This window comes from Anopheles funestus, chromosome 3RL (genome assembly GCF_943734845.2).
Source record: "Anopheles funestus chromosome 3RL, idAnoFuneDA-416_04, whole genome shotgun sequence".
Classification (NCBI taxonomy): domain Eukaryota; kingdom Metazoa; phylum Arthropoda; class Insecta; order Diptera; family Culicidae; genus Anopheles; species Anopheles funestus.
Window position 1 is genome coordinate 21,111,358 of NC_064599.1, and position 25,083 is coordinate 21,136,440.

Consider the following 25,083-nt stretch of genomic DNA (forward strand, 5'->3'; position numbering starts at 1 on the left):
TTTTGGATTGATTGTTAGAAGATATAATTTACATCTACAATTTTCGATTCAATTTTTACCATTATATGTGAGGCGGAACAAACACACCTGAATCAAGCGACTTCAGTTGAGAAATCGATCAGATCGATCGTATGACTCATCTTGCAAATATTGTCGAAGATCTACTATGTCTCCATAAATGAGACACATTTAAATAAAATTCCTATTAAAACTTCACAATCTATTAATAAATCTCTATTTGCACAGTTCGCTAAACAGTTGTCCACTATCATTAGAACAGCCTACCGTCACGAATCAGCTGTGAGTGGTCGCAATCCTACACGCTACGTCATACACGATATCAGCCTTATCAATTGCCATTTTCTTATCAACCCTTCCCATTACGTTTCACACCAATTTATCGGTGATGTAAGCACATTTGAAAGAGGCACTCCACGGTGTGTCACACACCGTTCCGGTGAAGACGATTTCTCAGAGAAGAAATGGTCTTCAAAATGAGTCTTTCACCGGGGGTGGAAATGTTTCTGAAACTTTGGAAGCCTCAGACGAGCTGGAACGATTCTTCCGGCCGACATTGTGGATACTGTGTGTGTATCATATATTTTTTGTTATGATACATTAACGCACGTTTGCTATCTCACTCGTTTCGATTTTGTTAGTCATACAACAGCATTGAGTTTTTTATTGCTTTTTTGCATGCTAAGATAAAAGATAAAATACACTCTAGAATTTGTATCTCAAGAAGCTTCCAAAAAAAAAAACTTCATCTGAAGCGTAAGGTAAACTTAGTGCAAAACACGAGTCTCAACACAATGTCAAAAGATCAAGTGCAAACGGCTACCAAAAACTCGTGATCACCGATCATATTGAACGAGAAAACATTGAGAAACGAAAAGCGAGAGGAGATACTCTTGGAGGAGTGTTCGTACGGCAACTTGTTGATTGTTACTCTCAAATGGTCAATTGGAAACGAAATTCTTGTGCGATGAGTTTCACTCGCGAGCTACCAGGGAAGATAGAGATCACAAAAAAAACATAAGCCTCCCAAAATTTGGTGCGAAGGTGCAGAGCAAAAAAGTAGCCAAAAAAAGCGTGGCAGGAGAAGCCCATCCACGAGGCTGTGATGATTAATGCGAAATAAATGTTTCGTCCACCACGCGGTTGGGCTCGTTTCGTCGTTTACTTCACAACTGACATTAGCCACATTTTCTAATTGTTTAAACAATTGTGGATTTTGGGGATTGTTTCTTGTAAATAAAAATACTCTATCGTTTTGTTTTACTATGCAGAGGATGAGATCTTCGTGCTATTATTTAATTCCACTTTAACGTATCCATTTCATAACAAGCGAATGAAGTCGCTAAATCGGTCACATCCGGTCGCGGTAAAGAAGCAACTTCTGCAACAAGTGACCGTGCCTGCTGTCCCATCTACACTTCCTGCTGATTAACTCTCAAGAGGTGTGTATTAATGAGACACATTGTCGCTACTCAAACCTCGTCATCCTCGTTCGGTTGCGGCGCCCGTTACGTCATCGGTTGCGTCTTAATCGGAACTCCGGTGTGTGGCACAAAGTGTGGCACCAGATGGGGTTCTAGGAAAAAATAGCCCGTTTTCTGTCAGAGGGTAGAGTTGATTAGACTTGATTACTCAATTTTTAAATGAACCAAAAGTACAACACTCACCAAGGAGCGGAAGGAAGCGGATGACACGCGACACCGTGGCTGGAAATGATTTTGCGTAAAATGCACTTTATCGCGACCCACACTCCCACTGCCGCAACTCGTCGACATTATTCGAGGGACCGCTGAGGTGGAGGTTTGCGCATGATGATACATTCATTATGTTATGCCTTAACGGTACCGTGAGCAGTAACCTACAGGTGACTTTGTTTTATTGAATAAGGTCGGCATGCTCATCGTCATTGCCACATTTACGTGGAAGTGTAAAATGAAACATCTTTACTTCCGTTCGTAAAACACTCATTTTTTTACTGCAATTTAGATTATTTTAGCGAGCAAAAATAATTTTCAATTAAGTTGTGTTCAGGATATATTTGAAATATTTATAATTGTTTACATATTTTTCCGTAGGTTACAGGTATTAACCACATGCTACTCGTCCTTTTCAAGTTTAAACCCTTATTTATTGAGAAAGAATGGATGACTGGAAACTGCTTGAATCATGGAAAAGAATCATTTTTACAATTAAATTCAATTTACACAAAAAACAACGATATAGTAAACAAATTAAGGAGATAAATGCTTTAGAGGAATTTAATAAAGACTTTTTCATTTCGTAGTAGACACTCTATTGATACACCGCCAAGATAAAGCTATTCCAAAAGGATATTAAAAAAACACCTTTTTAGCTCTACCTGTTCGCCCATAATGTTGAATATTTCGCAGAAAAACGGTCGTATAATGTGGTAATTTTGCATATCCATATTTTATCAATCGTAGCAAATAAAACCACACAAGATGTCTGTTATACACACTCTCTCTCTACGCAACAAAAAAGTAGTGGCGAGACTCACACTTCAACCTTAATAATGCGTTATAAAAATCATCGTTTTACTACCGCATCGCCTAAACCGAGAAGGTAAAACACCCACCACCGGCAAAGAAACCAGATTCATTCATAAAATCGCCACAAACAACTCTCGCTAGCTGTACAGAAAGTAATTCAAACGGAGTGTGGCATGATTCACTTCCTTTTCTGCTGATGTGTTTTGATACATTCGCTGGAAGTTTGGTTCGCTTGTTTTCTTTCTCCTAGTGAAGGAATAAATTAAAAGAACATCTTAATCTCAATCAGCTCGGTTTGATTAAACGTGGAAAGTACAATACAATGTGTAATTTTACTCTTCCATGTGTCACACACGGGCCTAGTGCTCTTTATTTCGCGGCATTTAAATCTTTTGTACCTTATGTTGTATAAGACAAACTTTACCAAAAAAGTCATAACTTTTTCCCATTCCAAACCCAAAAAAAATTCACATAAAAATCGAAGTTTTGATCACTAGCAAACGCAAAAGTCACGACAACAATTTTGCTCGTGTTTTCTTTGTGTGTTAGACATGATTTTGGACGCAATTAATCTGTCACACTATCGCTGGTGGAGTTGCTTGGAACTCTTTCGCCAAAATTGGTAAACGACCCAGCCACCGGTCGTTAGATAGAAGCGGAACGCCATCAATTAATTTCGCTCAGCTGTCGAATAGCATTTACGAAACTAGTTTATCATTTAACTGCCGCTGACAGGGTACAAATTAGAGCTGCTGAAAGGTAGAGCAAAAAGAGCCACTAAGAAAAGTGATAAATTTCGTGATTAGTTAGGTTTAACGCGTCTAGTATGGTTATTGGGGTGAATTTTTCACTATTGACCGCGTGGAGGATTAATGGAAGACATCTTCATCGATGAATTGACATAACTTACAAAAGAGCTCAGCGTTTTAGAGTGTCAATAAAGCATTATATCGACATAAAATGCAGTCTGTTATTTACATCTTCCATTCTATTTTAACTTCCATTATAGAATTGTTCGATTTCAATATTATTAATTATATAAAAATAACTTAAAAATGGTTAGGTGGCTCACATAAGTTCAATGAGAGTTTAACACGCGGGGTCGATATTCTAAATAAGTCAAATGAAAAGGAAAGTATCCTTCTTTGTTTCCTACACGTTAAGATCTCCACCAACTGATGCACAAAAACTCCAGCAAGGAAGGTTTCATAATTTTGGATACCAGAAGAATATCCACGGACCTCTGTTGGCTGTTTAGATCACTTTAACTATTATTATTAACTGGTACTACAAGCGAAGAGCTAAAGATTCCGAAATACTATTGATTCTTCTTGGCTTTAACGACCTTACAGGTCACGCCGGCCATTTCTGGCGTACTAGACTTATTTTTACCACGTAGCCGGATAATCAGTCCCTGCTACGGGGGGTCCGGATGGGATTTGAACCCGGTCCGGCCGTGTGGACTGGCGCCGTTTATCAGATGCACCACCGGGCTGCCCCGGTGGTAATATAATACTATTGATATAGCATCTAAAAGGATGAATTGCTCTACAATACTGGAGTCTATTCTAGAACTGCGGTGTGGAGATCTCCTCCATATCCAGACATATGACTATAGTAGTCGAAAGTCTAATAGGAGTGAATGATTCTCCAACAAGATCTCCAACAAATACTAAGGCTAGGGATTTTTAGGTTAACTCATCGGTAGCCTTTATTAGTTAGGATATTTGAGTCACTTAGCTCTATCGCACTTGCTAATTCTGGTGAGCTGATCGTTTGTGTTGGTTTCTGCAGTGCATCGGACAGTACCTGCTCTACACGTCGGAACAGTTCAACGCTCTTAAACGCTGGGGATTTCCCAGCTGTTTCTGTTTGTCTTTGATTGTCGGATTCTGCTGCAAGTGAAACCTTCCCACTGTGTATGGTGGTAGCCTGTTGACTAAAGACACAGTGTGCTGTGCGTAGAATACTAACGAGCTCTCCCAACTTCTCCCTTTCCCAATCTGAAAATGTTCCAAGAAACCGTCCACACTGGTTTCGTAAAGACATGTTTTGCGTCCGGACTGGACTAAAAATAGAAAACTAGATAAAAAAGAACGTTGTTTAGCCTTATTGGGAGGTATTTCCCGTGCTATGAATAATCGTTTGCAGAACTTCCCCAAGCGTACGTCAATGGCTTTAGAATGAATGGGTTCGGTTCCATATCGGCAGCAAACAAATATGGGATCAACTTGGTGACTACTACTTCTATTTACATTGAGACATGTGAAAATTTTGCCTCATTTATTCGTGATAAAAGTGAACAGTTATCAAAAACAAAAAAAGAAGTAACGAATAAGAAACAATCCTATCAATCGACCAGATCGACAGGTGATTGATTATGATAAACGCATTCTTCACCGGTGAATATTGTGTGTATGATAATGTTCCGACGACCTGGCACAAAAACCACTCTCACAAATGGGTGTGATAAAGCAGAATGGAAAACAATTCCGAAGATGACTTGTCACGAGTGCCGGGCTGACATTAACAAAAAAACGCGCGAGCAAAAACTTCAAGAAGCCGGGGAATTCTTTTTTCTCTCCATTGTACGAGTGGAACTGCAGCAGAGTGAAAATTGAAGCTGGGTGAAATAGTTTTGCAAAAAGTGCCCCGAAACCAGTTCAGCAAACCTACCTTTCTCGGCAGCGTCATCCGCGGGACATCGCGAAAGGCACCCTCGGACGCACGGCGCAGCTTGAAGCGATTCGATGGGCCACCCTCCATGTTGCTATGTTTAGTCACTGGTACGGCAAACCGACTTTGAAACGCGAAACACGAAATCAATCGAAACACTAGCGATCGTACACCACTCGATCACCAGCCAACTAAACACTCGTCAAACAGATGCGCACAACAAAAAAAAGGAATAAATAAATATACACACGCACGTGTACAGCGCGTAGTGGGTTGAGCAGTCGAGGCGTAGCCGTTCAAGGTTAGTGACGCCTGCCGTCGCCGGGGTGTGTATGGAAACCTTGGGAGCCGTTACGTACACCTCGGGTATAACTGCTGGGCACTATACAGACCGGCGGACACACTACACTGGTGAGTTGTATTTCTCGCTTTGCACAACCAAGAAGGGAACCCACTTAAGGATGCAACACGGGAAAGGGAGTTGCACTAGACTTCACTCGCAGCTACAATTGCATTAACGTTTGCGTAATAATTCATACGATTTTATGACACACGCACCCGGCTTTGGTGTTCTGGTACTTTTGGAATGGGAATATCTTCATGGGATTGGGAGCCGGCCAGGGGGAAAAGATGGCGTCTACTTAAACACACGAACAGACTGCGACCGGTGGTCCTTCGGGATGGGAAAACCACAGTGAACTAGATTGTTGGGAGCTAAAACACAAGCTTCCGTTCATCATACCGATAGAAGCGCATTACCCCTTCCCAAATCTTGGCAGCTACTCGATAGATGATAGCCTGGTCGAAAAACAATCAACCAGATAAGTATAGTAGACCGGTAGATTCGTGATTCGTGTGTATGTGCGTAACGTTACCGGTGCACCAGTATTGAGCGATACATCGACCGAGCGTCCGTCTGATTTGTAGTTACGCGTCGAACCGCTAAAGTGGTACTAGTTTGCTCCTGAGAGTACCACGCCTGAGGAAGCACTCCCAGCCAGGAAACCATCCATCCTCCCCCGAAGGGGAAGTGGGGACTTCATTCTCCCGTAAGCTGCCCAAAGGGAAGGGTCATTTTTGCGATACGCTTTTTTTTAGCACTCCCACGAGCGAAGGAAACTTCACCAGGCAAAACCCCATTTTGGGATTGCTCCCATCCCAATGACCACCGGTTGACTACAATCTTCCCACCGCATGCTGTTGATCCTGCTGTTGGGGGATGGTTTTTAAAGTAAACAAAGAAGTCGCATCGAATCCCGGGCAAGAGAGAGAGAAAGAGAGAGAGAGAGAGAGAGAGAGAGAAAATGAGAGAGAGCAACAGCAAGTGAAGATGGAAATGGATAGTTGGACCGCTGCAAGAAATGGCAGACACCTCCAGTTACTTCCATCCGACCCTGGTGCTTCGATAAACCAAGTGGAGTTTGCAACCGTTCGGGTAATAAAGCTTTTTTATTATTATTATTATTTACACTCCAGAAACAGAGTGGGGAAGTGGGGTGGTGGGGGTTGGAAGTTAAGAACGAAAAAGGTTTTTCGCATGTGTTTTGTTTTTTATCCTTCTCATAAAACGTTCGTTGCAGGAAGCGCAAACTTTCACACCGGTTACCGTAAAAGGGTACGGTTGCGTATTAAAAACGGGAGATGGAGGAGTGTTTTTTTCGCGTCTCATTCGCGTCGTTCGAAATGGAAGTTGGCAAAAGAACAAAGTTGTTGGCAGAATGGAACGGGATGGGTTTGTCCCGATGTCCCATTTAACTGATGGAACGGTTGTGCGATTCACGGGTTGAAGCGATGATCGTTTTCGTGTTTGCTTTATTTATACAGTGTGGAGCGTAATTATACGATCATACGATCTTTATTGCCAGCCACAACAGGCAACTGTTGCTTAGTAATTTTGCTGGATAAGTCAGCGTCCTGTTCTCAAACTTTTAATAATTTATTGAAAGAGTCAAAATGCATGCCTAATCAAAACAACATCTCGACAAACATGTGAATCACACCTTCAAAACCCATGAATGATTTATCTTTAGTGATCGTATAGTTATGTTAGAGACTGTAAAATGCTCTGATGTTTATGGCGTTACGTTTAACGAGATAATTTAGCATCAGAAGTATTCTTAAGTGAGAAAAAGAACCTGCAACAATGTTTCGTATAAAGCGTTCTATTATTTATTTTTCTCTGTTATATTAATTTATTCTAATTTATAGTTAACAAATGGTGTGTTTGTTCCAACAACGGTCTATCAAATAGAGTCATTCTACAACCTCGAAGTATCTTGGCATATAGCATTCAACACAAATAGCCATAGCAAATAATTCCAACAAACCCCCGTTTGGACAGTGTGGTACAGTGTGGTGTGTATGTTTTTCCTCTCAATTGCGACTCTCTAGCACTTCAACTCAGTCCACAGCCGAGCGTGTAGGCGGCATTGGTGGCTGTTGGCGGCCAATTACAATACGCACCGCCGATCGACCGTGTCAGTAACGCCACGTCTGTCACGTTTTTGAGTGCCCGGTTGGTAATAGACGTGACAGAGGCGCCAGAGAGGAGAACTTTACATAGTCCCCGACTTCGTGCCAGCCAACGACCGTAAAGATTAGGGAGTAAATCTATTAGTAAAGTACTTTAACCAAAACAAATTACGCTGCATGATTAAAGTACATTAACTCCGTTCCATAAATGGTACTATTACGTCTAAACAACGAGGAACGCGATTGGAAAGGATTACGCTACCTTGTCCTATTACTACTAGGTGGATTCGGTGGTCTGTCAATCACACACCCACTCGAGGCACCAATAATGCTGCTGCGAAGGCCAGAAAGTGCAACAGAAAAGTGCAACCGTCAAGCGTTTGGAAATTCCCATCCGAATATCGGCCAACGGGGGTGCACTGAAGGGTGCAACGCGACGATCGAATAAATGCAATTGAGGGGGTGTACATAATAAAAAATAATGTCCCTCTCTCCATTCTACCAATCGCATCGAGTGCTAAAAATAGATGGTCACGTTTCAAACCGATGCATGAACAAAAGTCAAGCATCAAAACGGTGTGATGATGGCCCGGTTGCGTGTACCCGAGAGGAAATGAAGCGCACTTTTCGATCTCGCATCACACTTACACTATTCTCCAAAAACCCCCTCCGGTAGGGAATAAAGGAAATGCGAGGGGATTGAAGGGTCGCTCCTTCGTTCATCCGTTGCAGTGAAGTGCAATATTTATTTTCTACCGTCGGAATCCCGATGTTGCGCGGGCTCGTCCATTTGTCGTCTATGGCAGCATTATGGCGATTATGGGACTGTTGCACGCAAAGTACGATCACGTATTCGCAAAGCGAGAGATGATCTTTTGTTTTTCTCTTCCTTTTTTTTGCACCGGTGTGTATGTCAATGAGGTGAATGAATTGATTTGTTTTTATGTTGTGCTTTTGTTCTCTCTTTCTCTTCGCCGTTTCGTTCTATGTTTTATTCGTTGGATTAATCCGTTCTTTGACTCTTTTGTTTGATGGGCAATCCGCGTTGTAATGCATGCGCTGTTTTTTTCTGTTTTGTCGTTTGTAATGAATGCGTAGTGATCACGTGCCAGCATCATTGAGGGGTACAGGTTAGGTCGAACAAAGCGAGTGGGGGAAGTGGTTGGTTGGCAATAACGTTGTATAGATGCAGATTCAGATTTAAAGAATGACTTTAAATTATGACGATTTAAGAATTATAGCAAATAGTAGGTACGTTTGTACAGGACCTCAACATAAATTATTATAGCGGATTCGCGGACCCCCAAAAAAGCGTATCTCGAATCTCTTTCTTTCGTTAAATTATGAAGATTTAATAATTATAGCAAATAGTTGGAAGCCTTGTACAGGTCCCCAACATAAATTATTATAGCAGAATATGGAGACTCCGAAAAAAATTTTGCGTTTCTCGAATCTCTTTCTTGTTTGCTTACAATGTATTCTGCTTTTAAGGCGATTTTTTAAAAACTGCCTTAACAAACATTATTAAAATGATATTTGTTTGAATAATAATACATTGTCAAACTAATTTTAATTAATTAGCCACACAAATTTGCTGCTGTAAAATCACTAATTTTATCGATGATAGCAATAGCAGATGATAAAAATTTAAAGAAGAAGATCGAAAATTTACGAATATTTAAAGGTTCACGAATCTTTAGAAAGAATTATTTTTTTTTAAAGCGTACTCAAGATTCAAATCACCCTTGACTGCATATTCATATTTCATATTTTCTCAATAGATTTATTTAGCACAAGACCAGTGAGCTGTAATGGCAAACAATTTTAAACTGAGATGAAGGTTAAAGAGTAATTTCTTTTAAACGTTCATCAAACATTAAACTTTATAAGTGATTTTGCATTTAAAAAAAACTATAATTTATCGGATAGCATCTAATTATAACCTTCGTTTTTTTACGATGCACTTCACCTAATACTCGAAGCTGTGTTTTGTAAACTTAAACACAAAATCGTTGCCATTTCATTGAAGGTTAGAACGTACTCGTAATCAAACGTCAATAGCGATTGCGGTACACTGCATCTTGCGAGATAAACGGTTCGATCGTAAAAATTCATTATGACCATTGTGTGTGTCCATTCACAATTAAGCGGCAGTGTGGTATTTTGCAACAAAAAACTGCAATAATCTGCACCTGAACACCGTGTGGCGAAGGGTTTTATGGCATCGTTTACCAGCGCTATGCAAACAATTTCCCTACATGGACATCGCACTCAAATGGTAGCTTTAACATGCTGGAGCGCTTGGAGAAAATGATATGACATTTTGCTAACGAAATTAGTCCTAATTTCCATGCATGGTACGCTAATTATCAAACCCCGATAGCAAGCCCGTTGGCCCCGCACGCACGCACGCACCGGTTGATCGTGAAAATAGATAAAAGCGATCGATCGGTGGATCGATTAGCCCCTCCCTTCCCTTTTCGCAACCTTGCCCCTTGTTCCTGCTTTGTGGAGATCGTGACGGATGTTTAAAACGACCGCCAAAAGTCGTCCATAGTCGTCGTACGGCACACGACCGTGCATCTAGAGGCGGCGAAGCAATGGCGAAGGTCACTGTCTGTGTGCGTGTGGTGGCAATTATTTGCACATTTAGACCGCGGCGATGGAGAAATTATGTGCAAATAGTAATTAAATTGCAATCAGCTCACTAGCATGCGCTCCCGGCAGTGTCGGGGCACTGAAATCGGAAGCTGTACGGCAGAGGAATCCCCATTTTTCCCCTTTGTCAAGTGTCGCTTACTTTCGATTGGGACTTACCTCGGAAGGGAAGGCCGGTGCAATGGTGGTACCACCGGTGTGATGATGCAAGGCAGGACTGAAACGCATCAAGCGTGAAATTGACGATCCATTGCTTCCTTGGCTGGAGGCCGTCCCGGGACTGGTTGCCTCCATCAACTGTGTCATGATCGGTGAATGGTCTGGAACAGGGAAAGCAAGACAAAGGATTCGATTAAAAGTGACAGATTTTTGGACGATCTTTTTTATTTAGAGAAAACAATGTATTGGACATCAAGCTGAAGACCTTATTTCTGGTGTTCGCGAATAAAATGGACTGATGAAAAAATCATCGAAGGTCTACAAATCCGACTTACACCACCAGAGCAGAGCAAGCAATTATTTGCTTATTCACACTGTTTCGTAAGCTTGGTAACCGTTTGGCAATTCGCTTTTGGCCTCCAAATTATTGAGGAAGATACTTGGAGATTTGCCTTATTCTGTCGGTCGCATTTGTTGGCTATTGGTAGGGGTTTCTACCTTCGATAAAACCAACTTATTTCCTCCAGTAGAAGACCAAGTCAAACCAAACGATCACTTACTAATTTGTGCGATACTTCTTGATCAAAGTGGCAATTTCCGGACGACACTCTGTGAACATCTCCCAGAACTCCCAGAAGTCCTGCCTGAAGGAAAATTGGTGATCATCAACCAGTGAAGGACCTTCTTCAAGAAATCACTTTGCCCTTAGGTCTTCAACCTTAGATTCTATTACCTTTGAGAACACTTTTGCTGTCCAGCAAATTTTCTAGAGTAGAATCATGAAGTAGATTGCTTTCATATTGCTACAAATTAGCCAAGATTGCTACAGAAGAAAGAGCATGGCCGGTTTCATCACCAGCTGGCAAAGAACTCGCGTAGAAACCCGCGAAAATTAATTCAATTTTTACGTTACTCACCTGGGCTTAGCTGCATTATCGGCGATTCCAGTGTCTCGAAGTCAGTGAAAGCAGCTTGATGGAACTCGTTCAAATGTGGACTGCCGGTATGGGCAAACGTTGGTAGCTGACCCCCGATAACGGGAGCCGTCGTCGCTTGTCGGACAGATCCATCCGATGTACCGCTCGAAAAGGAAGCCCTCGGGCTCGGTATGGACAGCTTCAAGGGGGACTGTCTTTTCCCCGGCGGCAGTTCAGAGTTTCTCCGTGCCATCGGTGGAGGCATTCCGTTTGGTGGTTCCGATGCTGTTAGTAGCACGTTATTACCATCGGACGGAACCGTGACAGGTAGACGAAGGTTTGAAAACGGACTAGCCATGGTTTCACTTGTTGAATTTTAGCAAACGAAAAACACACGCACACGCGATGCCACGATCGACATAAACTCCGGTACAAATAGAAGATGAATGATCACTGTTCGTTTTTTCTCTTTTTTCTTGATATCCTTGTTTCTTGTTTTCTCACCACCTTGTTGTATGTTTATATAAACATTAATCCAGTGGAAAAGAATTCATATGGGTTGGGAGGCAGCAAAAAAAAAAACACAATCACACACAATAAAATGTTTTCCCCGAAATGCCTTTTCGCGTAGGTTTTTCTTCCTATCCGGTAATGGACTTGTTCCGGAGAGAGCAATAGTGAGAAAAAATAAACCAAACTTGTTTACATGTCACGGTCAGGGTGATGATGTCTGTGTTATTTAATTCATAAAACCTGCCCACTACACATTTTCACAACACTGCCAAAGAGCACAAAAGCAAAGCGTTTGCCAAAAACGACGCAACTTTGGAAAATGTACTAAAGGTGCGTCTCCGCCAAAGGAATGTTTGTAAAGGAAAATTACACGATTTTAAAATTTAACCTGACAAGGTCCTCTCGCGCCGATCACGTTGAATTTTTGAACGGGGAAAACTTTGCCAAACAGTGTATGTCAACTACTTTCGAACGTTTCTACTTGAACCCCGGACCGAGAACTTAACCTTCTAAATGGAATGATTGACATCACACCGAAAAATGTCGGCTTAAGTCAGCGAAAAAAAATTGTCTGTCTTTAACAGGGCATGGGAAAATTCAGTTCACTCTCAGGTCAACCATTATCAAGGCCATTGGTTACGATCACGACCAAAACTAAACATTCTCAGTATTAAGTTCGTTGGATTAGACGACAAGCGAGTCAAGGGGATGGCGGCAAAAATCCTTCCCAGAAGAAGGGAAGTAAATGGAAAACTCTTTCTCGAAACCTTTTGTTGAATTTCCTCCGAGATTTGCGTAGTTTTATTTACGATCCTCTACCGTAAGTACAGGGAAACTCGACTTACACGTGAACGCATAACTGGTTTTTCTTATGTGTACGCAGACTACCAGCGTTTCAGTGCGCACCCTTGTTGAGGTCGAGCAATTTTTTTACTGTACCTAAAAATAACCTGGAAAGGAAACCATTGCCCTGCTGAACATTGTGGTACAGCGGTTCTAGCCGAGAGTGAACGATATGCGTTGCGATCAGTATCCCGGGCCCAGACACATTTAATGGCCGGGGATTACAAGCGCCCTGCATTATGAATGTGTTCGTTTGTTTGGACAATGCTCAAATGCGAGGAGTCTGTGGCAGGAGTTGTGGCTCTGAGTTATGAGGTTGCCTCAGAAGGATGGAGTTGCGATGGAAAAGTATGCTGCTGGGAGTTGGGGTAAGAATTAATTTGGTTTTAACAGGAACATGAAATGCAGGCGGGAGAGCAAACTGAGCTGATATGTGGGATATAAAACTTCACATTAAAGCACTGACAACTGAGAAGTGCAATGCAATTAATTAAATTTCGAAAAAATAAGCTTTAAAAGCCTTTAGGTAATTTAATTTTTGATGTACTTGAACTCGATTGCCTGACATTAAATAAAAGCACAATGAAGTACGATCATAAAACTGAACCTGATCAGACCTGGGTTTACAACACAAACCTGCGCGTGTCCACACCTTCGCTTCACAATTCAACGCTAAAAAAACCTTCAGCTGTACCTAAGGACCATCAAGCGCTCTAGAAGTAAACTGTAGCCAAACTGAGGCTCGAATGTCGTGGGCGAATCTTGGAAACCGAGCGGATATATCGTGAAGCCACGCTTGGGGTTTCTTGTGGTTGCTGTAACCGGGCATTCAAATACGATGAGACCTTTTACACCATCATCACCGCTCGCACCACCGGAAATGTGTGGGACACACACAGAAAGAAGGTTAGGATTTACGCCTCAACCAGGTAAAAGACCGTGGTACCGTGGCCACTATCTCGGTTGTGTTGTTAAGTAAAAAAACTTCACTTTACCGTCAGCTTCCGAACGGATCAACGGATACGCAAACCGGACCGTGTGTCGTTGCACGTGAGACCGAGCATCACGCAACGGTGGGCAAGAGATCAAACTCTTACCGAGGACCTGTGCACACGCGCTCCCTTGTGCTGAAGGTCGTCCAGTACGGTACAACAAGCGACGACGTCATCGATAATCGGCAACGGTGTCACATATTCTCGCCTTTACACACTGTTCGTACACAGCTCGTGCGTGAAGTGCGTGCGTCCGTGTCACATGTGCGTTGCTGTGTAGTTCGACCATAACAGGGACACGCGCGTTAGCTACTTTAACAAGAAATAAAAAGTCACTCACTACTAAAGGATGGTTTTCAGTTAATTTTCCATACTTTTACTACAAAATCACAACACACGAGTGTACGTTCACTCGATCACTAGCAGCAAAACACGCTACGCGATTAAGCGAACCTCACGAACGCGGAGAGTTTGGCCGGTTTTGCGCGTGTTCATCGACACCGACCGAATCGTTCTGAACCGCGAAAAAACCAGCTTACGGGTCCGTGCCACGATCGACGACGACGACGCTGACGACGAGCGCGAATATACCCGTCGTATATAGCGTTCCCACTACCACGGTTCCGATGATCGTGACGATGATTGACGATCGATCAAAAGAGCAAGAAAGCGAGCAATGCACCGCGCATTCATGCTGAGCGAGAGCATGGTTGGAGCGTGTGCGAGGATTGATATTATCTACCCCTTTGTGCAGAAAGCTGGACGTGTGATCTGGACATCAAGCGCACGTTGTTGACACGGTGGGGCAGTTGCATTCGCTAAGGGAAGATACACAGTCAGTAGCTCGAGAAAAGGTTTTTTGAGATATTTTAAAAGAAAATCTACATTGTATGTTGGATTAAGAATGTTTCCTTGTGGAAAAATATGACAAAATGTGTAAATATGTAATAGACCCTCCTTGAAATTTGAACAAGCCTCCTTGAAGTCTGAGGCTGAGAAGACACAATCGAAAAATATGGCTAAAATTAATAGGTAAAGATGACGCAATTTGTGTTTTTTGGCGTTGATTTAAAAGATAAAATACTTTGGATGCCATGGTGACGAAATGTGTTCTTTTCGAGGATTCTCCAAATTTTGTCTCGAGACCAGATTTGGCGCGTGGTCTTTGACGACTCCTGTTCTAAGCTAATAGTTGTTAAGTCAGATTTAGAAATTTTTAATTAGTGATAAAATAAAAAATATTTGAAGTGAGCTTTGGTTCAAAACTTGCCAGTACTTTGTGTAAAAGACATTAATCCCCAACAAAACGATCTTCAAAGGTTATCACAAACTTTATAAAAAATATCTGACAAAAATTTTAAGCTATGTCATTCACAGATTTTCGAGACTTTCCAAGTACAAATTTGCTGAGCATTTCTTGGAGAAAAAAGCGTTTGAACATTGGAAATTGGGATGAGTTTATTCTGAGATCTGTAACTTCGTTATTTGTCGGGCATTTCTGGGAGCTTAAGCTTGAATTGAATATAAGTAAAAAATATATATTTTTTCCGTTCATTCTGACTGTGTATCTTCTCTTCAATATATTATTATTGCTTAAAGAACCATTGAAAAATTGCACCGGCATTAACGACTTTGTTGAATGCCATTTATCAGCTGCTAAATTAATATTAAATTTGCCTCGACATGCATAAAACTCCCGATGATATATGGGTGATCGTTGACATGCGTCAGGCTGTTGATTAAATTTCATTTCCAACGATCTAAAAGGCGGCTCCAATTGTGCTCCATTGTTATAGATTTCGTTGATTAGACGGAATGCATCAGCGACCACTGCGGCCACAACTATGTAAAGCTATGCCGGCTTAAAACATACTGCACCGATCGATGAAGAACACGCAGAAATATGTTGATCACGTATGGAAAAGTGCATTAAATCTATTTTGAAAACTATTTCCCCTTCTGAGACATGATCGATCTCAGTCAACACTCACGTAGTCGACATTCAATTCGTGACAATAAAATCCTAATTTTTCACACTGAAAAACAAGTGCTGCTTCCTTCTCTCCGTTTAAGCTATACTTTTACTACACACGGTCATAAAACTCGAAATGCGCATAGAAAAGAGTCGCATTGGAGAGGGCAATTTGTTTAAATTACCACGGCCCCGGGGAACGGAACGTATGGCACATACGCATAGGAGTAGAATAGGAAAGAATCAATAAGGCCAGTAGGAAAACATGTGTTCAAAAGTTCCGAAAGCTACAACTTCCACCGCGGATGGAGAAGGAAAAAAACTATACTTCTCATCGGCCATAAATATGCATTAGCTGTGTACTGTGCTAAATTAACTGCCCCCAAACTAACACCACGCATAGGGACAATGCGCATCGAATTGATAATTATTATGCTGACTTTGGTCTCGGATGGAATCGATGCTATAACAACGGGTGGGTGGGTAACTACTTTCTGCCCTCAATGTATCACGCGCATGCTTGTGTGTGTGTGTGTGGTGGGGTTTCCCCGAATGACCCCTTCTAAACGCATTTACATTTTAATTGCACACGATCTGATGGGAGCAATTTGCTCCACAAAGCAAGCAATATTTAAAGTATTTCGATGCTTGATCCCGTCCTCAAGTTTATCAAGGGTGAGAAAAAAATGATATCCCTTACCCACCCTTACCCCACCCCGCCCTCACGATCACCCCGCAGAAGTGATTAGAAGGAAGGTGACAGAAATGAAATTGATCGATTGACAATTGCAACCCGCTGCGAGGGCAAGTTTGATTTAGTGCAGCCTGGTGCAGTACACCCGATGACTTATTGGCCTGACAAATTGATTGCCCGCCGGTGGAGGTCACACGGTTCTTCGTTGCCTTGACACGATCGAAGGGACAGGTTTTTTTTTGTCGTGCCTCGGCCCAGCATAAATTATACGGAAAATAATGATTGCATCAAAGTTAATATTGCATAAATTCAAAAATATTTAAAAGCGCATACTAACGCAACCACTAACACACCTTTTGTCACCTTATTTTGCACACCAAAATGAGGCTATTGCATAGTACCGCTGGTTGAAATCGAGGTCAAAGTTAAAGCCGCTCCACCCAACGAAAGGGCTCGATCAGTCGAGTACGATTTCGTTCGTGACTGATCGCTCGCAAACGGTGTTATGTTACATTCATTTTACTTTACTCATATTTTGATAAACGGTTTTAACTATAACACAAACTTCGTCCATGTTACTATAATGTTTACGATACTGTGAAGCCTGTTTCTTCCGGAACTCGACGCAAGTTTCGTGCTCGTACGATGCTGTTATTTTTACTCAATTATTTACCATTCATCTGTTTGGGGCTTCTTGGAACTTGTTTTCGTTTATTAAAACCTATGTTTTCATTGAGGGTTTCGTGCGTTGTTGATTTAAGTTGTGACTGTATTTTTTTTGTATTGAAAAAAAAAACAATAAAACATAAAACCAACATACAAACGGTCACACATCGTCATTCACCTTCGCGACGCGCTTTGTATAGCGTGATGAAGCGCGAAGCATTCGACTCCCATATGGTCTAGTGGCTAGGATATCTGGCTTTCACCCAGAAGGCCCGGGTTCGATTCCCGGTATGGGAACAAAGAAAACTTTTTTTTCATTTTCCTGGCGAATATTTTCACCAAAAACGGAAAAGCGTTTTGTTATACTGTTACAAAAGCGACGAGAAAATGAGGATCATTTGTCTCTTGTCATCATTTGTTACCAACGGATGAAAACTTTCCCGGTTCTACATTTTGTACAATCACTGTTCAATTTATGTATATATTTTCTTGTGTATATATATTTTTTTTGTTTGATACATACGAATGTTGTTCTGTGTGCAAACTTTTCCTTCCCTCCATTCGTTTCACTTACGTGTCACTGATAGTTTGCATACGTGTGTGTTGTGTGATTTAGTGTATTGTATTCTGCATCACACACTTTCGCACTGGTTTTTGTGTGCTTTTTTCAAACTGTTTTAATTCCAGCTTTCTCTCTCACTTGCTATATCACTATTTTTCACTATACAAATATATACACTGATACGATGTTTACGATGCGAATACAAATGTGTTGATTGTGTTATGTTTGTGTTGTGTTATTGTGTTAAATTTTACTTCGATTTCGTTGGCCTGTCATGAGTTATTCCAGATGCGTGTCCTAGTTTCAGTTTCCAGTTCGGTTTACTTACGATTTTACCATCATTTTATCCATTCAAGATTTACAAATCTTTGCATATAAAATTGCCTTTCTTAACAGCCATTCTACTTCTGCTAAACACCTCGATTCGTTCTTCGCGCTGAGCGTACTTCACAATGTTTCCAAATCGATTTTCTCCTTTCCTTTTTTGTTTACAGAGGTCAATGTATTTGGACAAATATTAAGGTTCGTTTCGTTTGCGCCTGTCTAACTTGCCACTGGGATACTACGGGATCATGTTCCTTTACATAATGATCAACAATCACAATTTGCTATTTACATAGTACAAATACAGGTTTGGTTTCCTGCCTTTTTTGTTATTGTGTTTTTTTTTTCAAATGCTCCAAATATGATCACGCCTTTACGCCTTTTATCGTCAACTGCAATTTGATTAACGAAAAATCGTTTCCCAAGCATACACACAAACAAGATGGAAGAAGTCTGAAACTCATGTATGTTTGCCTTTTGTTGTGTATAATATTGCGCTTCAAACCGAACGGTTCATTTACCAACGATACCGTGGTTTTACTGTTGGTTTTATCTACTTACTTATTACACCTATGTTCTGTTAATTTCCTACATTTTTTATCTGTAAACCTGTGTTCGCACTACCTGGCTTGCTGCTTTGGTTGTTGCTGAAACCGAAAGTGTTCCTTTGTTTTGCTTCCGCCTTTTGCATGGGAGTTTTTGTTATTTTGTCAAAATGGTTTCCGTTAAAAGAAAATTTATTTATTCTACCTTTGCTTGCTTTTGGTAAACTTTAGGGAATGTATATATCCTGGACCATACTGTGATTGTTATTGCATATTCGAAAGCAAACGGTTTTGTTGATGGATTGTGTATGTGTTTGTGATAGAGACAAATTCAAACAGGCAGTTTAAGTGTAAGAATTACGATCAATAAGATTGTTCATTTGCTTTAGGAAAAGGAAAAAGATGCAACGTAACACATTCGGAATACGATCGTTGGGCAGCTTTCCTGAGCTGCCCCTGTTTGTTTGAGTGACGTTGAACAGTAGCGCAAATGTCGGAAGACCGAAGCACACTACCGTGAAGACTAAGGGTGAGTACAAGTTCTACGCCAGTAACATATAGGAGCAACGTTGACAAAGTGAGCGTTTGGCAAAGACTTTAGTCGACTCTTGCTGGCTTGATTATAGTGAGCCCGTACGATAATTTCCACTATGATATAAAACTCATTTTCTTTTGCTGATTACACGTACGCTTGTGTTATATTTTGCTTGTGCAAGAACAACGTTATATGATGTTTGGTTTTGCTTGACTAAACTAATGTTGTCAAATTTCCATTCGTGGTATTATAATTTCATACAATTATTTTAAATTTATGCTTAAACTTTGATCCTTTTTGTGTGTGTTTTTTTTATCGACTGCTCGACGAAACTGGACAAAACGGATTCATTCGTATTTATCACTCAAACAAACGACAATATCACACAAGCAGACAGTTCGTATAATTTGGGCTTTCAATTACTTCACACCGGAAAGTGATTATTAACGGTTACGATACACTTGAAATGTTTACCGTGCGCATACACATATGGTTTTGCCGCCACCACAATCAGCATCCTTAAAATATTTTGCTTCACTTAAACGTTAATTATTGTATGATTTTGTTTTCCACTCTTTCCCCTGTCCAACGACAAATACAGGACGATGGATATGGCATTTAAAGTGAAATGCTGCTGCTAAATGCATCTTTCTGGTACAAGGGATGTATGCGTGTGTGTGTTACGACAGTGTAATAATTGCCCAAAATGGAAAGTGTCAACGACAACGACGTCAATGCGTATGGCTGGAGTGTGTAAACTTTTACCACACGCATTTATTTGGAAGTGATTTTTTTACTTTCATAATGTTATGCGCCTTATACCGCTTCATACCTAATCTATTATGATCCTTCCATTATGGCAGATATATATTTTTATCTGTTACGGTTGTTCTTTAAATGACCTGCATTTATAAGATTTTTGTTTATGTTCTTGTGCCTTTCGCTACAAAATGACGAAACAATCGATTTTTGTTCACCGCGCATTTACATTCACATTGATTCGTGACAGAAGCAAACTACGTTAAAGCCAGCAACTGTATGCGTTTGTGTGGTAGTATATTAGCTTTCAAAGGAAACAGTTTCCAATCGTTTGTTTGTTTTGTTATAATAACCGTCAGGACATACATTTTTCCCCTCCCAAATACATATCAAAAAAGGAAACCATTGCTAATACACTTGAAATGTTTCACACAAGCAAATACTTTCGAATATTCATGTCTACAGTGTTGTAGGTGCTTTTCTATTGTGTTATACAAGCAAATTTTTAACATACACGCATATAAACACATACTTAGTTTTACACCCATGGTACTTTAGACGTGTTGCGGTTTTACTCTTTATACGTCTTTATGTAGTAATAACTTGCGTTTCCTGAAGGTAATGATTCACCCACATGAACTTTCCATTTCTAGTTGGTTCGAAGCGTAATACATGCTTGTTTAATATAGTTATATTTCTACTATTTGTGTTCCACTCGAGGTTTAACATCGCACACTCTGCTCATTCTTCTTTTGCCCGGGGTTTTCGCTTATCCGCACCGTATAAATGGAGATTTTTGCATCTGTTACATACACGAAAGCTACACAACATCATTTTTCCATCATTTTGCCTGAGTGTGGCTTGGTGAAGAGCGTCTGCATGGTGATACAGGAAACAATGCGCAACGGAAAATTGAAAAGAAAGAAGGAAAAAGAAAATTGTTATAAAGTAATTGGCTAGAAAAATAAATCAATAAAAGAAAAGTTGTAAACAAAAACTTACTAGGCACATAACGCAATTACATTCCTCAACGACGATCATATGTTTCGATATTAGAAGTGATATGAACTTAAAAACCAAACAATAAAAAATGTTTTCTTTTTGTTTTCTTCTATTTATGTATGTGTCTCTCTTTCTCTCTCTCTCGCTTCTCCTTTCTCTTATCAGCTTCTAGATCATTCTTACATTACCTTGCATTTGTCTACAATATTCTTTTAATGTTGGAGCATTGCAAAAAAAAATCTTTCTACCGTAATCGAACCTTACCAAATATACACATCCTTAAAAACCTACTGGCGCGTGAATATTATCACGTGGCTGTGTAATTTCACCTACCACTCCATTCTAACGCTCCGTTTTTTGAGTTTTTTTCCCTTTACAACTAGATCAGTGCTTATACCACGCTGCCTTACCACACATTGTCAGCCTTCAGGGATCATCTCAGGTGTGGAGTGTGCTTGTCTATGTTAACCGTAGAGCTTAGTTATACCTTTTCGTTGAGGGAGAGAGAGAGCAAATTGCTCAACCTCACGTTCGCATCAGCTGCAACGCACAAAATAAAGATTTTTCTTGTCCCACTTCAGGATCATTTCTTCAATCATTTCTGGATAGTTTATGACGTTGCAAAATTTTCGTCACATCACTCGTTTACACTCACCGAAAACTATTTAAAGAGAACATTCGCGTAACATACTCTTAGGTAACAGATCCCCATTATTCAGACTGTTGAAGAGAGGTCTTCAGTACTTAACATTTCTGGTTTAGTGAACTCCATTTAGTCACAATTGTCAGATATCGCCACACGGTCTAAACCTCTTAGTGTCATTGTTTGGAGTCTTAATTGGAAACCAAACATAGGATTGTAAATTTCACTAAACACAGAAACTCATAAACAGATAGCACATATGGGACACTTTTAACTTTTAAAAGCATAATTTTCTTTAAATTTTTCCTTTACACTGTCAGCTTCTTTCTTCCATTTTCCATTTTCCATAGCGGGATCCACCGGAAACGGTTGTCTTAGTCAATCGGCTAATCGGTTGCAGCTGGAGTTGCTTTTGTGGTGCGATTTCCGGGTTCCATCAAGAATCTTATTGCTTCTACTTAATCTTAACACGTAATCGTTGAACACGTTTGCTAGAGTTTTACTTTTGCGCTTTCTAACCTTTCTTAACGCCGCGTACCGTGCCGTACAGGGTTCGGTGTTTTGTTCATTCCTTCCTCTCTATGTTTCAATTCATTTAGCTCTCCTGTTTAAAAGCGCATTAATCGTAATCATCTCTATGTTATCATTTATACTGTATATCATCCTTTCTCAAGATTGTTGTTAATGTACATAGATGCATGGAACGGATGAGGGTACGATACAATGAATCGCAACTATCATTATGACTGTATCCTGTGTTAAAGCAAAAAACCTGTACACCTGTCCCACATGGCATTTAAACGTTATTTTTTGTCTATAGGAAAGTGCCATCGTTTAGAAAAACGTTATCTTATTGTTCACATTTGCGATATTCCACCATTCTGTGCAAAATATTACGAATGTAAACTCATTGAAACGAAACGAGTGTTGCTGTGTGGATGTGAGCATCTAAGCTGCCGCCATTTTGATAATCTATTATTTAAAACCGTTTTTTCCTATCACACTTGCCCAACTTAACTGAACCGGTTTTATATAGCGGCTTTAAGAGCATACCTTGTTTCTGTGCAACCTCCTTCCTTCTTCCACGCTCGCACATTTTCAGGGAAAATAATCTAAAATGTAATAAAAAAACGAACCACTAATAATGAGATCTTATTGAAAGATTTGATACGACTTCCCCTCGAACGCCATCATGAACATCCGTCAGGTTTTACTAGCTTATTTTGAATTCATCTGAGCGGTCCTCCATTTTCATTTCACTGACTACGATCGATAAAGATCTGTCTTATATGTTTCATTTCCTTTATCATACCAATGATCTACACCTAGAGGCTCTTTCGTGTCTTATTTTCTCTCTTCATTGACACAGTATTGCTAAAGCTATCGGAGCTTAAACTATAGTTACTTGCATTAAAAGTAGGCGCGACGGTAAAGAAAACGGCGGAATTTTGCTAAATTGAAATCAATCGATTAAATTTACCATCAGATTTGTATGTACAATTTTGTTTGCTTCAGACATTTATGGCGCCATTTGTGATGGTATGCGCCTGTATGTCGTTAAACTATCGGCAGCAAAAGTTCGTATGTTTCTCACACAAAACAAAAAAAAACACACGAAAATTATTTCCGCATACATTCTAGCCGTACTGATAGAATTAGCTTGCTTCATATCCTGCATACATCATCAATTGGACGTACTTTCTTGTTATTGCCTTGTTTCTTTTGGTTTAATAATTATCTTGTTCCCAGATGCTGCTGTCGTTTTCGAATTATTTTCCCCTCACAACGTCAGTACTTGCATTCAATCAAAGTTGTTCAATGAAATGATGCATTCATTCGCTAGATACTTATACAGATGAAAATAAAAATACTGTCCCATTCTTTGCAGCGCCGTTGCTGATGGTCATATATGATAGAGATAGTGTGTTTGGTTCTTTCTAACGGCCCTCTTCATGTCGCTTGCTTATGCATTAGCAAACCAATTCTAAATGTAGAAGAGAAGTAACCTCACAACTAGATATGCCTAATCGGGTTTGTCAATTTTGCAATCGTCCCCAAGATATTATCCATCGCTTCAAAATTTCCTCTTCTGCTACCAAATTTGCTATATGTGCCGATTCGTTGAATTTGGTTGCATTCACAGCGTTTCCATTTTATGCGGCCATTGCTTCATTATGTCATTCCCATTGGTGCGGCGATGGTGGCAGTTCTGATGGATGAGCTACGGTTGAGCTACGGTCAGGTGGAAGGAGCACATGAAAAACAGGGAGAAAAAAAATAAATAAGTACAATGTGGAAAATAAAGTACGGGTACAAAATAATAGTATATAGATTTACACAGTTTATCCTGTTTATATGATTTAAAAAGTCGCGAACCCATAACTGAATTAGTAAAGGCACATTCCAATAAAACAGGAAAACAAGGGAATTCACAAATGATCATGGCAACATTTTTCAGCATTACAATACTGCTTTTTTAGACATTTTTTTGAAATTTGGAATTTTGACAGACAACGAGCAATGGTAGTGATACGTAATCATAGTACTAACACTTCCAGCAAAGCCGTTCAGCTAACGTTAAAAAGAATAATGCATTGGAGTTCATTCACATCTACGAAACATTGTGTGCAGATAATTGGAATTTTACCGAAATAAACGTATTACAAAATATTCATGCTTTAACATTCTTTCCTCTTGTTTCGGTTTTATCAGTAAGATCGATCAGTAATAGTAATCGAAATTAAAAGTACATAAAACAAACAAATGCGATTAATTAACACAAGCAAGGGTAAGGTAGTTTGCGAGGAAAATAAAGGCAATCAAAGTACAGTGGTTCATAACCGAACACACAGGTTATGAGGGAGATTTGCGACAGAGAACGCAGCTGGTTTATTTCTAATATTAAGGGGTAGCTTTAGTGATAGGAGGGAAGATGTTTGCTTAAGGTGAAATAAACAAAACATAAAACAATACACAATTTTGACGTAGAGAGATTTGTGACGAATGTGGAATATTAGCGGTATAAGAAGAGGTGAGATTGTTTTTTTCTGTTTTACGAAATGTTCCATTCCATTAATCCTACTGACTGTTGCTGCGTGTAGAGTAACTGCACGCCGCAGCAGGATGGAAGCCATCGCAAGTAAAGGGGGTTTGCATATGGTTTGTATAAGGAGTGGAGTTTGGAGCAGTTTATCAGCGAAAGCTTGCATACATTCTTAATTATGTGAGAGTGTATGTAAACGAGCGGAAGCATTAACTTATCGAAGGGCGCGAAGCATAGGAGGGCATTTGTGTGTATGTAGACATGTATAGTTGTGAGTAGAAGATGAATTAGACTGAATATATATGATTTGGTACTAAGCTGATAGAAAGCATCGGTCAACTCTTGAGTAGTGGTGGTTTATTTTTATAAATTAAAAATGTTTTATTTTTTTAACAAGGATCATTTAGTATGCTTTTATTAGAGCGAGCATTATATTTAATAGACAATAAACATTTAATTTTCTAACCAAATGAAAACATTAAAAAGACATACAATATTGCGAGGAAAACTTGTGGAAGAAGTGTGCATTTACAAATGTAGTGTAATAAACAGAAAAGAACTTTTACATGAAACAAACAGC

General features: G+C 40.1%; 2 protein-coding genes, 1 long non-coding RNA gene and 1 other non-coding gene across 7 annotated transcripts in view; 1 reads left to right on the forward strand and 3 right to left on the reverse strand.

The window, feature by feature from the left end:
- LOC125768523 (NAD(+) hydrolase sarm1) overlaps positions 1 to 11,902 on the reverse strand; it is a 36,693-nt gene extending 24,791 nt beyond the window's left edge. The window contains exons 1-2 of one of the 3 annotated variants that reach the window (XM_049436290.1): positions 11,411 to 11,895; positions 10,494 to 10,654 (exon numbers count right to left, since the gene is read on the reverse strand). In XM_049436290.1, the coding sequence (XP_049292247.1) occupies positions 10,494 to 10,654; positions 11,411 to 11,768 (519 nt within the window). In that variant the 5' untranslated portion in view covers positions 11,769 to 11,895. Of the gene's footprint in view, positions 1 to 5,204; positions 5,316 to 10,493; positions 10,655 to 11,410 lie in introns of those variants that run through there. The other 2 variants (XM_049436291.1, XM_049436292.1) reach the window with 2 other exon arrangements.
- Positions 11,903 to 17,315: 5,413 nt separating this feature from the next.
- On the forward strand, positions 17,316 to 17,387 carry Trnae-uuc (transfer RNA glutamic acid (anticodon UUC)). The gene has a single exon. It is a non-coding gene; the product is annotated as a tRNA-Glu (tRNA).
- A 147-nt stretch (positions 17,388 to 17,534) lies between these two features.
- On the reverse strand, positions 17,535 to 23,003 carry LOC125768525 (uncharacterized). The gene is made up of 2 exons (XR_007418915.1): positions 20,818 to 23,003; positions 17,535 to 20,690 (listed from the first exon to the last, which is right to left on the reverse strand). It is a non-coding gene; the product is annotated as an uncharacterized LOC125768525 (long non-coding RNA).
- A 125-nt stretch (positions 23,004 to 23,128) lies between these two features.
- LOC125768535 (serine/threonine-protein kinase NLK) overlaps positions 23,129 to 25,083 on the reverse strand; it is a 78,312-nt gene continuing 76,357 nt past the window's right edge. For both annotated transcript variants that reach the window (XM_049436332.1, XM_049436331.1), the window contains exon 10: positions 23,129 to 23,692. Coding sequence is in view for 1 of the 2 variants with exons in the window: in XM_049436331.1 (XP_049292288.1) it covers positions 23,638 to 23,692 (55 nt within the window). In the remaining variant the exon portion in view is untranslated. The remainder of the gene's footprint in view (positions 23,693 to 25,083) is intronic.